At 33.9% G+C, this 12,267-nt stretch overlaps 1 protein-coding gene across 6 annotated transcripts; it reads left to right on the top strand.

Annotated features, from left to right (window-relative positions):
• Nucleotides 1-402: 402 nt before the first annotated feature.
• LOC18423015 (APO protein 3, mitochondrial) lies at nt 403-11,577 on the top strand. 6 transcript variants are annotated; one of them, XM_088871360.1, is made up of 5 exons: nt 403-548; nt 1,060-1,170; nt 5,008-5,418; nt 6,318-6,763; nt 10,856-11,577. In XM_088871360.1, the coding sequence occupies exons 3-5, from the start codon at nt 5,024-5,026 to the stop codon at nt 11,263-11,265; spliced, it is 1,251 nt and encodes a 416-aa protein (XP_088727486.1). In that variant the 5' UTR covers nt 403-548; nt 1,060-1,170; nt 5,008-5,023; the 3' UTR covers nt 11,266-11,577. The 6 variants fall into 6 exon arrangements, with proteins under 6 accessions (XP_088727486.1, XP_020526359.2, XP_011625057.2 ...); XM_020670700.2 differs by having other exon boundaries at nt 6,315-6,763; XM_011626755.3 differs by having other exon boundaries at nt 1,017-1,170.
• The last annotated feature ends 690 nt before the right edge of the window (nt 11,578-12,267 follow it).

Here is a 12,267-nt window from a genome sequence, read left to right as displayed (position 1 = left end):
ATAGAATTGATTGGAACTTTTTGTAGAAAGATAAATTGTTTCACTTAGGTAGTTTGCATCTGGCGTGTTTGATATCAGAAAGCTAGTTTCTAGAAGTTGAAAGTTACCTTTTACTCTCCATGTTTGTTTTTGTGTTTGATATTAAAAAAAAAAAAATTCCTTTTTACTATTCGTCTTCCGACCTTTATTCCCAAAAAAAAAAAAAAAAAGTTTCGTGGAAAAAATTTGCCCCCGTGAAATGCCAAAAAAAAAACGTTTCGTGGAAAACATTTGCCCCCGTGAAATGCCCAAGTCCTCTCTCATGCCCCTCTCTCTCTCTCTCTCCTGTGTTCTCTCTCATCCCGACCACCTCAATCTTTCTAGGGCTCTCGCGCCCCTGCATTCTCTCTTTACGCACTAGGGCTCTCATACCTCTGTATTCTCTCCTAGATAGAGCTCACACCCGCTCTCTCTCTCTGCGAATCCCTCTATTCCCAAGTTGGGTTGTAGCCCTCATCAACTCTCTCGTATCATTATGTCCTCACTGTTTTAAGCCGTTGCTATTTCAGGTATGTTTCTTTTGTTGCTTTTAATTTTTCTCATCAATCCTAAAGGGATTTAGATTGATGGGTTGTTTCAGAAGATTTTTTAGATCAATTTTTTATTTTTGCGTAAATTATCGGTAAATGATGGATTTTTGGTTTCTTTTTCACTTGTTTTGGTTTCTTATCAAATTTGGTTTCTCTCTCTTATGTGCTCTTGTTTCTCTGTGGTGCTCTGATTTTAATGCTCTCTCTGTGATGCTTTGATTTTTCATGTAACATCAGTACCTCTGTAAAAATCTGCTTTAAGCTTTTTTTATTTTTCATTTACCGTTTATTCATGCAAGATCTCTGATCAAATGCGCTACAAATCTAGAACAGTATCTGAACGTTGATATTATTGATCGAATGTGATTGACACTATAGTAATCAATGAAACTTTAGAATTTAGATCAATGGATTGATTGTTTATGACTAGTTGCTGTTCCTTCTTAGGAATGCACATTATTCCTTACTCAAGTAGCTATTCCTTCTTAAGGATGCAACTTGGAGCATTATTGCGGTATCGAAATTGCTATTGTTAGAAGGCACTGCTTTCTCTTCGATTGCCTTGTGAATACCAACAGGAACTGGAAATCTTGCCAACCAGGTAAATGTCTTGGCATCACAAGCTTGGTAGAGTTGGGGTTATGAATTTAAATCCATTTTAGGGTATTATTATGTTTCTTTTGTTGTGGTTTTTACTATTTTATTGGATTGACTTGGGTTGTTATTTGGTTTAAGCAATGAATCTGGTTTAGCTACTTTGATTGGCTTGGAGTTATTTGGATGATTATTTAGTGGAATTGTCTCCTCTTTGGGTGTTACCTTTCTTTAGATTTTTTATTTGTAGATGAAATCTTAGTTATTCTTTTCCTTATTTCCTTCTTGAATTCACTGGAGCCATTTTGTCTTGCTTTTCATGGCAGAATTGATGTGTAGTTCACATAAAACAAGAGTATGCAAAGTGATTGGTTAAATTCATCTCTAAAACAGCTTCCATTTAACTCTTTCAAGTCATTTACTTCATTGGATATATGGAAGTTCTATTGGGTACTTTTTTTCTTCTTTATGTTTTAATGTTGTTACTTTTCTTATTAAATATTCTTAATTATTATTATGATGAAACTTTCAACTGCTATTTCAAGTATAAATAATCAGGGAGCCACTGCGAGCCGAAGGGGCCTCCATGACCTTTTTGTCTTCTCAATGGGAAACATCCCCTGAACTTCATCTCCTAAAAAGCATCAGCAAGTTCACAATCTTGTTGTTGTTAATCAGAATAAAACCATTTTCAGTACATCTTGTGGCTTGATTGCTCTCTCATTATATACAAGGTCCTCTTTACCCATGTGTTTTTGCTATCAAGTTCTTCTTTTCTTGCGATGGTATGCAAATGTGAGATCATAGTAGCATGTATTGTAGATCATTGTGGAAGAAGACTTGCTTAATGAGGTGTGGTCTAGCAATAACTTCCAAAGAGAAGCTAAAGGCCCAGGGTAGTCTCAATATGGAAGTATGAAGATTTGCTATCTGTTTATTGCATAATGCCATTGAGTAGCGGCTTTTCATTGAATTTCACTAGGCATGCTCCAGCAACTCCTTGAAATTTCCGTCTGAATGAGTTGTATTTTTCATTTTTTTATTTTATTTTATATAAATTAAACTTGTGATTTCCACCTTTAACTAGGAACTGATCATATCTGGTTTGTAGGATGCATTATGATCTATCTTGTGATGAGAGGCACTTAGTTATGTAGACCTTTGCATTCTTTATATATTTCTACAGAAGCCTTTTGTTAAAAAATGCCTAGATTTCAAAGCTTGAACTCTGTGCTGTTGGTTATATTTGTATCTGAACCTGTTACCCTCGCAGTAGCTTTACTGAGTAGAAGAATATAATGCAAGATCGTTGGATCAAAGTGCCCAAAAGAAATTGGTTACTGTCCCTTTGTATGAAGAGAAATTGGTTACATATATCGTTGGCATTTTGATAATTTTGACCAAAGTATCTTTAGACTTGATCATGATTATTTATATGTTAATGGACCAATACTTATCCTTGATTACTTTTTTTGGGCATTTAAAATGGAAAATTATATTTGTGGAAGAGCATTGCAAGATTCTGGTGATGGAATAACAATAGTGCTTGACTGTTTCCTGAGTTTGTAAACCTGAATTCTGTCAAACTAAGAATTCACATCTTGCTCTAAGGAAAATCACATAATATTAATTTATATTTTCTTTAGTAGATTGTATGATATTAAGACTATTTTGTTAGGTCAGTAATGAAATTTAAACATAGGACATTTTGTTGCAGCCCTCAATGCGCTGACCACCAAACAATGAGCTCAAATCCCTTGTAAATTGTATCTATTCTTGTGTTACTTCATGAAAGACTATAGGTTAGGAAATGCCCATTGTTCGATACTTTAAAATCATGACTTACTTCGGGGTATTCTGGTTGGCAATCCAGGTACTTAGAACTTACTTAACATTCTAGGAGGTTATCAAACGCAGAAACTAGGAACTTCTTTAACTTCCTAGGAGGTTATCAAACACAGAAACCAGGAACTTCTTACAGTAACTTCTATCTTCCCAGCAAGGAGGAACTTCCAATTTACAGTTCATGAACTTGCTTTCAGTTATCAAACAGGCTCAGAGAGTGAGAGCTGCGCATTATACGGATTTTGGGAGTTCAAGAAATACAAAAATTGTTTAGGTTTATGAGTTGTCATTGCTGGAGCTTTTGAAGCTCGTGTATGGATTGATCATCTCTCCCCTTTCTCGTGTCTCTGGATTGTCTTGCTAGGGTTCATAACTGCAACTCCAAATCCTTTCTTTGTCTCTCATAAATATTTGTATCTTTCTTTTCTCCCTCTAACTTCCTCTCAGTGATGCTCTTTTTTTTTGATGTGGAAAGCTTGTCATTTGTTTGCATTGTTGTTGTTTGTTAATTGGTGTTAGAATGTTTGCATAACACGACTTGGTTATGAGAAATGTAGAAATTGGGGCAAATATTTGAGCTTTTTTATTTTTATTTTTATTTTTATTTATAGATTTTGGGTTTGTTGGGTTTAGGGATTTTTGTTTGTTCTGATCTGTTTTTGTAGATTTTGGGTTTGTTGGGTTTAGGGATTTTTGTTTGTTCTAGTCTTTGTTCTCTTTGTTGGGTTTAGGGATTTTTGTTTGTTCTAGTCTTAGTCCTAGTCATTGTTGTCATACAAAATCAGCTCCTTCAATGTTATTTCCCAAGAGATACACTCATGGCTGGTTCAGGGGTTGAGTTTTTATTTTGCTTAATTTTTTGATATTTTTATAATGGTATTGTTTATTCTTTCATAAACATCATTTTTAATTTGTTGAATATTTTTAGGGAGAGTTCTCAGAAGCACCAATTCTCTATATTAGCAGTTTCAGTGTAGGGTAGGAAATTGATGTCATGGATTCTTTGAGCCAAAATCCATGATTCACCAAACCATGAAGAAAAACAGTTTAGCGCACAGTGAAGAGTAGACAAATTTTTTTTTGGTTTTGTGAGTTATGGGTTTTGTCTTACTGAAATGCATTTCTATTCTTCATTTTAGATTGCTTTTCTAGGACTTATTTGTTGTGTTGTGTTTCCCATTTGTATGTTCAATTTTTAATTTGATTGAGACTGGAGAAAAATGAATTTCATTTTCGTTTTCTTTTCCATGTTTTCTTCCCTATCTTTATTGTCTTTTAGTGATGATGCCATTAAAATTTTACACACTAAATTTGCGTATGGTATACTTTATGCGGATGAGCTGCTATTTTCGTATAAATTTATTGATTATTGTTTTCATTTGCTTGTTCTTTATTGCTTCGATTATTTTGGGTGGATTTCTCTTGGTTCTTGCTTTGAGAACTTATTCATCATATTATTGAGCAGATTTCAAATATCACATTATTGAATCTAAATAATGCTAAACTGAAAATTAGTCAAATTTCTTATAAAAGGCAGTCAAAGGTTTTCTTTACCCAGATTTTTTTCTGCATAGCATTTGGCGTAGAGAAAGCAGAGAGGTGTTAAACAAAGGGAGGCTGTGCTATAATTGAATAAATATGGTATACATTGCTTGAAAGGCCATATACAATATGTTCCTTATGTTGGATAAAGTACCTTAACTGTATTGGGACCATTAGGACACACCCAAGTGCACTTAATCTCTACCATCTGTCATTGAGAATGTGGATGGTTGATATTTCTTGGGAGTTCTGGATAAATTAATTTGGATTATGGTATAGTTTTCCTTAATAATTAATTAGTCCCTGTGTATCTCTGGTATTTTTCTCATTTCTATTGTTATGAGTATCGGACTTCACTGCTTAGATGTTTCCAATCTATGATTCTGCTTCATGTAATTCATCTTTTTTCTTTGAATGAATTTCTGATTAAGCTATTATCTCGACCAATGGCTTCCAGAGTTTCTACATCCACTATGTTGGCAAGACGAGCACCAAAGTTCATCGCCCGCCATGATCTTATTCAATCAAACTTTACTGCAAGTCTACTATCCAAACATATATACACAGAAGGCCTCTATTCTACAGGCTCATGTCTTAGCAAGGGAATTCCTGAATATATGGAGCTACCAAGAAAACTGAGAAAATCAGAAAGGAAGCCATTTATTGCTCCAATTAATGAAATTAAACGACAGGCTAGATTGGAGAAGAAGATGAAGCAGGAGGTCTGCGAGTTTAAATTGCAGGCCCCTGATAATGGTCTTCTAGTCAAGAGCTTAGTCCCAGTTGCCCATGATGTTTATATGGCCAGAATCGAGCTTCTCCAGTGCATTTCAATGATTATTGGTAGAGTCCTTGTTCACTCTTGTAGGTAAAAAAAATATGACAGCATAGTCTTTTTTTTTTTTTAATATAAAGCTGAAATTCTGTTCTATTGCGATGGTATATACCGAAAATCCAATGAACTATGATAAAGTGTACTCTAAAGGACACCCATCATTTGTTAGTAAATGTATTTTGGAGATCAATTGTAGTGCACCCACCCAAGGTACAAGTAATCTGAACAATTTCCCTTTTGGAACGTATGGCGGATGCACCTAGGAGAACTGTATAATATATGGTATCACCACGCATGCTGTAATATGCTAGTTAGTAGTATCTCTTTTTGGAGAACCAAGGTTAAAATCTGTTAAATGAAGTTCACTTTTAACAGATTTTGAACCTTGATGAATCGTTACAAGCTGGGCCTTTTACTGTGATCTAGTGCTAATGGTTGTTGTAATGGTTACAAAACCAAGGATATTGAATAATAAAATAAAAATTTAAAAATTCTTTTTTTTAACAGGTGCTCTTTAAAATAAGAGATACAGAAAGAATATAACAGATGCAGTAGGCATTCTATATTTTTTTAATTAAATGTTGAATAAAAATTAAAATATTGATTTTGTAACATATATGGCAGTTACCCCATTAATATGTCATGGATGAACAGGAATTAAAATGGATATCACACCCCCTGTTTTCTTTTCTTTCCTTTTATTTATTTATAATGTTCAGAACTTCTTGTAGTGTTCCTTACACCGTTATATGGTGGCCTTTATATTGTAATGATGCCCATATTCTCATGTTTTGTCCATTACCAGTACAGGATGTGGTAAGCAGGGGCCATTAGCATTAGAACAACCATTGCAAGTCATTAATTTCCCGCTTTTTTGGACCATATGGATAGTGAGGGAATATCCTTGTGTGCTAATTGTCTTTCTTTAGCAGGGTATGTGGAGAAGTTCATGTGGGTGCAACGCCACATAAAATTCGTAGTTGCGATGTTTCAGGAAGCTTGAATAGTAAAGAACACACATGGGGAATGGGAAGCATAGATGATGTTCTTCCATGTGTGGAGTCTTTTCATCTCTATGACAGGTTAGGGATAGCGGTGACCCATGAAGAGAGGCTGCGGGTTGATCGGGTTCCAGCTATTGTAGAGCTGTGCATGCAATCGGGTGTTGATGTTTTGGAATTTCCAACGAGGAGATATAAGTTTCCAGCTTATAGTGTGGCTGGTAAAACAATCGATTTTGAGAGGAGATTTCCTCGAGATGTCTCACATGGAGATGGCATACAGACGTCTGGTTTTTGGATGAAGGGAGGGAATTGGGAGAAAAAGGAGAATTTGGAAATCAATGGTTCATCGTATTCAACCTCAAATGATACACAAGGTAAAGTGGTAAAACTCTTGTACTTACCACAGAATCATGAAAAGTTCTTTCATATAAAATGTTTTGCATGAAAGCTGTTTATTTGTTGATAATTGAAAGCGTGCCTCAGGATATTTAGTCATACACAATTTTGATCTTTTTCTTTTTGAAAGGAAAAAGTATATCATAATCCAATTGGGGTCATCACCATCCAATGAAATTTGTCATCATCATCATCAGAGCTTTTTTGCAATTAATGGAGATCGGCTACATGAATCTTGGTTCGCCATTTTGCTATATCATGATGGACCATCCAATAAAATTACGGATGATAATAGAAAGAGATTGCAAACCCACAATTTTCTGTCATGTTCACCTTGGCAGCCCATTCTCTCTTTCCATTGCCATTCATCTTTTTTTTCATCGAGTTGTGATAACTCCAATGGACTAACAATTTTCCATCTCCCATGATAACCCTGTGGACCATGCTGTTGGCACTCCACATAGATCGTGGTATCATACTATTTTGTCCCATTATATTATGTTATAGTATGAAAGTTTAGCATGTGGTCGTATGGTTGGAATGTGCTGTTTTGCAAATATATAGTAACTGATATTAGGTAGTATGGCAACTAAGCTAAACTAGCGTAATTGGCAGCAGTGATGGTCACCTTGGTTGGTGGTTCCAACCATAGTTAGGAAGTCTCCGTTTAAAACAAGATTTTTTTAACAAGGAAATCTCTTATTTTTTAAAATCCATTAAAAACTCGGAGTCTTTAAAAAGATCTTCAAAAAATCGTGTCTTTTTAAAAAGACTTTTATGATGTAGTTTTTGTGTACTTTATCTTTCTTCAAAAAGACTTTTAAAAAAAACTTTTTCCCAATAATTTTCTCTTTATTGATTCAATATATTTGATCTTAGATTTAGAGATAAGTAGATTAAAAATAGAAGTAAATTAAAAATCTTGATTTAAAAAAAATTTCTATAAAAAAATTGCACTAATATGTTTCCTTAAAGAAGTGCAATATATTCTCCAAAAAAATAATCTATCAAAACAATCATATATCTGAAAATAATAGTTACCGGTAGAAAAAGAGTAACCTAAAGAAAAATCTTTTTTCCTTTAAACATAAAGCATCATTATAAAGAGCAAGAGAGAGATTATGTGGCAATTAAAGATTTATACGGTTAAGAATTAAGGAGTGTCAAATATATGGGTTTGTTTAAGCATTTTGTTTTTTTTTTCTAGAAGTTTTATTAATTTTACTTTTATTTTATTTTATTAGTGTTTACAACATAACAATCTGGATAGACAACTATTTTATATTTATGGGTTTTTGTGTTTTACTTAACTGCAATCCTATACTAAAAGGTTTTGTTTTCATTTCCAATGATAATCCTTGGGTTCCTTTCTTGTCATTTTTCTGATGTAGTTTTTGTGTCTGGTATTGTTGTTGTTATTTTATTGTATGCTTCCAATATATCTATCATTTGTTTTGTGTTGTGATAACAGATTAAGTATTATTTTTGTATTTATTAAAAGTTTAGAAATTTTTTTGTCAAGAATGCTCTATGGTACTAGGTAAGATATAAAAATTATAGTTTAATAGTTTTAATGTATCCATGCCATAGCTAGCAAGTCGGGGAATGATAAAATATTCGCAAACCAAAACATCGATAATAAATTGGTTTTATTTCAAAAATCCGGAGGAAAAAACGAATAAAAAATACGAATTGCCAAAAAATAAGGTAAGTTATAGAATCATGAATATTTCGGATTTGGTTAAAAAAAATGAAGTGAAAAATTGGATATGTAAAGATGACCTGATACATTATTATAATTTGCAGCTGTTGTATATATTGCAGCCATTGAACAATAATTTAAAATATCCTTACTAGTGTCATCAGAGTAATACATGACAATTTCTTGTTGAAACTTTTAATAAATCCGGTAATAATGCTTACTTTGTTGTCATGGCACAAAACATGTAAATTTATTGGGAGCATAAAATGAAACAACAACAAGAACACTAAACACAAGAACTAATTAGAAAATAACAAGAACTGTGAACCAAGGTATAAGATTGTTTTTCAAAGAAAAAAAAACAAAAAACAACCTCAATAGAGGATTGCAGCTAATTAAAAGAAAATGTAAAGACCCAAATATATAATAGTGGTCCATCCATAATGCTATATTGTTAATGCATCAATAAAATAAAAAATAAAATGTAAAATTAATCAAACTTCTCCATGCATAGAAAAACAACAAAATGCTTAAGCGAATTCAAATTTCACATTAAATTCTTAGCGACTTGAATCTTTAGTATCATCGAATCTCTCACTTGCTCTTTATAAAGACGTTATGTGTTTAAAGAAAAAAAAAAGGATTTTTCATTGGGTTTATCTTCTTCTAATTCTACCTATTATTTTGAAATGTACTATTGTTTTGATTACTTTTTTTTTGGGGATTAGTGCTTATATTTCTTTGTATACTTTTTTTTTAAGGGAACTCATTTGTAAATTTTTTGATGGATTTTTTTGTTAAATTAAGATTTTTTGTTTGCTCCCACCGTTAATGTACTTATATTTAAATCAAAATTTAAAAATATTAAGTTAATGAAGAAATATAGTTATAGGGAAGAAGTTTTTTTGAAAAAAGATAAAAATTGGATTTTTTTCGGTTCCATTAAAAAAAATGAATTTTTAAAGATCTTTTGAAAAATTGGGAGTTCTTAACGGATTTAAAAAAATCGAAGATGTTTTTAAAAAGTCGTATTTTAAACGGAGGCTTGCTAACTATGATTTATACAATAATCCCAACTCATAATTTTCTATTGTGTTTTTAACGTATCAAACTTTTTCACTCTGTTATTTTGAGCCAAATCTGAAATATTTATTATTTTTTAACTTAATTAATTTTTGACGACATGTATTTTTTATTAGAAATTTTTGCCTCCACCTTTTTGGAACAAAATTGATTTATTACTAATATTTTGGTTTGCCGATATATTTTTATTCCCTGACTTGCTACCTGTTGTTTCAGACTGCTCCTTGCACTTTACCTTTTAAATCGTTCTTTTTTTTTTCTTCCTTTTTTGTCTGTTGGATTGCTAATTTCAGCTAATCCTAAGTAGAACTGGTGGGTGGGCGATCTACCTCACCAATCCGTTTTTTAAAACATTACGGGTGAGCACTGGCCCATCAATTATTTGGATATTGGTGGAGGGTGAGTGGATCCCATGAAATATAATTATTAGCAAGTCTTTGCTCCCTCCATCACTATCTAACAAATTGACTGGACGGTGATGGATTGTCTATAAAGAGACCATTTATCTTTTGTACAAGGAGGTTGCAACTATTCTCATTAGATGTCAAATTGGATGGTTTGGAGCGATTTTATGAGATTCGACTGAGATCACTTGGACTCGAGGCGAGGCGAGGCGAATTTTGGACAAGTAAGTTGTACAACACTATTTTTAGTTCAATTATACTTCAACTTTAAGACCAATGTGCGAGAAGTCTTTTCGGTTAGTGCCATAGAATAATTTTTAACCCTGTTAGGGTTCGAATCCCGCAGCTGTAGACCACTTTTATAAAGTATCATTATTTTTTGAGTTCTAAAAAATACAACCTCACGGGAATGGAAACACGGGACTACTTGCAAGGTGTTCCATTTACACACGGGGAGCTAATCGGCATGACGTTTTACTATTTAGTGTATAAAAGTGGGGCTTATGTTATTTATAAATATTGTGTTATCTTCATTGTTTTAGAGAAAAAAAAGTCGAGCTGGACTTGGGGGATCTCCACATTCTTAAAAAAAAAAAAGTAGAGTTGGCCTTGGGTGATTTACCCGGACTCACCCAACCAAGTAAATTGCTTCAGCCAATGCCCGAGTACTTTGGCTGAGTCCATTTTTTGAACATTCGTTTGGGGTGAGTTATAAAGTCCGAAAATTTGTTTTTTAGAACTTTGTGTACACTTTTACGACCACCCATTATGAAATTTAAAAGACAAGAGATTGTGACCTCCATATACAATAGATAATTGATCTTTTTTAGAGAATCCCCAAAGAAAATTCAAATGGCTGAAAGTTTAACATGTGATTGCAGTCATAGCGGAAAGGGGTCTGAAGGCATGGGAGAAGATGAGGAATGGAGCCATGAAATTGATGCGAAAGTACAGAGTGTGGGTGTGTGGGTACTGCCCCGAAGTTCAGGTGGGGCCTCGGGGTCATCGGGTGAGGACGTGTGGGGCCCGCAAGCACCAGGCAAGGGATGGGCAGCATGCGTGGCAGGAGGCCGAGGTCAACGACATTGTCCCACCTGTGCATGTGTGGCATGTGCAGGACCCTGGGCTAGGAGGGGTGCCATTTCATGAGCTGAGGGGTTATTATGGGAAATTACCAGCAGTGGTGGAGATGTGCGCGCAAGCGGGGGCGAGTGTGGGGAAGGAGTATGAAGGTTTGATGAGGTTGGATGTTGCAGTACCAGATTTGGATGAGGAAAAGTTGGTTGTTTGAGAGAGAGAGAGAGAGAGTTGTACCATCACTGTTACTGTTTTATGTGATTCTTGTCGAGAGAGAGAGAGAGAGGTAAAGATCCATATGATTTGTGCTTTGGAGGGAGAATGAGAGGAGTGTTTTTTTGGCAGGCATCTGTAAATTAGACAGTAGTTGAAAGAGATTTTACTTTGCCTGGTCACCTGAGTTTCCTGGGCTTGTTGACAGGGGTCAAAGCGAGAGAGAGATAGAAATGTATGGATCCGGTTTCTATGTGGTCAAGCCCGTATACGTAAAAATGCGGGTCTATTAATAAATCTATTTTTGAGATAAGATTTTTTGACTTAATTTTTGAGGATATATAATCTTTAATGTGGAGATCATGAATATAAAAAAAATAAATAAATTTAAAAAACTAAAAATAATAATTTTAGAAAAAAAAAAAAAACATTTAAAGCGTTAGTTTCCACAAAAGAAACACTTTAACTTGAATCCATGGATGCTTTAAACTTTTTGGGCCATAATGAGGTCTAGGCCGCATGCGACAATTTTCATGTATAAATTAAAGTAACAGTACAGCCTATCGGCAAGCATAATGTAGAGTTGCTCCCTTGATACTTACTTAGGCCATAATGAGGTCCAGGCCGCATGCGACAATTTTCATACATAAATCAAAGTAACAGTACAGCCTATCAGCAAGCATAATGTAGAGTTGCTCCCTTGATACTTACTTAGGATCTTTTAGATTTGAGATTCTGAGATCTATTTAAAAATTACCAGATAAGTATTTTTAATAAAATATTCAAATTTTTTGAAGTTGAGCATTATTTAGATTTGACCATCAAGAAATTAGATGATTTTTGTTCAATATTAATTCTCCTTGAAGTGCTAGTTGAGTGCGTATGAATTCTGTCAAGTTGGTTACTAGATTCAAGAACAAGTTATGTTTCCAAAAGAGTGAATTACCCATATATCACGTGATTGTTAATGAGACTATTTATCTTTTATACATGGATGTTCTAA

Source organism: Amborella trichopoda, chromosome 7 (genome assembly GCF_054954075.1).
Source record: "Amborella trichopoda isolate Santa Cruz 75 chromosome 7, AtrichopodaSantaCruz75HAP2 v2.0, whole genome shotgun sequence".
Classification (NCBI taxonomy): Eukaryota; Viridiplantae; Streptophyta; class Magnoliopsida; order Amborellales; family Amborellaceae; genus Amborella; species Amborella trichopoda.
Note: the sequence above shows the minus strand (reverse complement) of the source record. Positions and strands in the feature narration are given on the sequence as shown.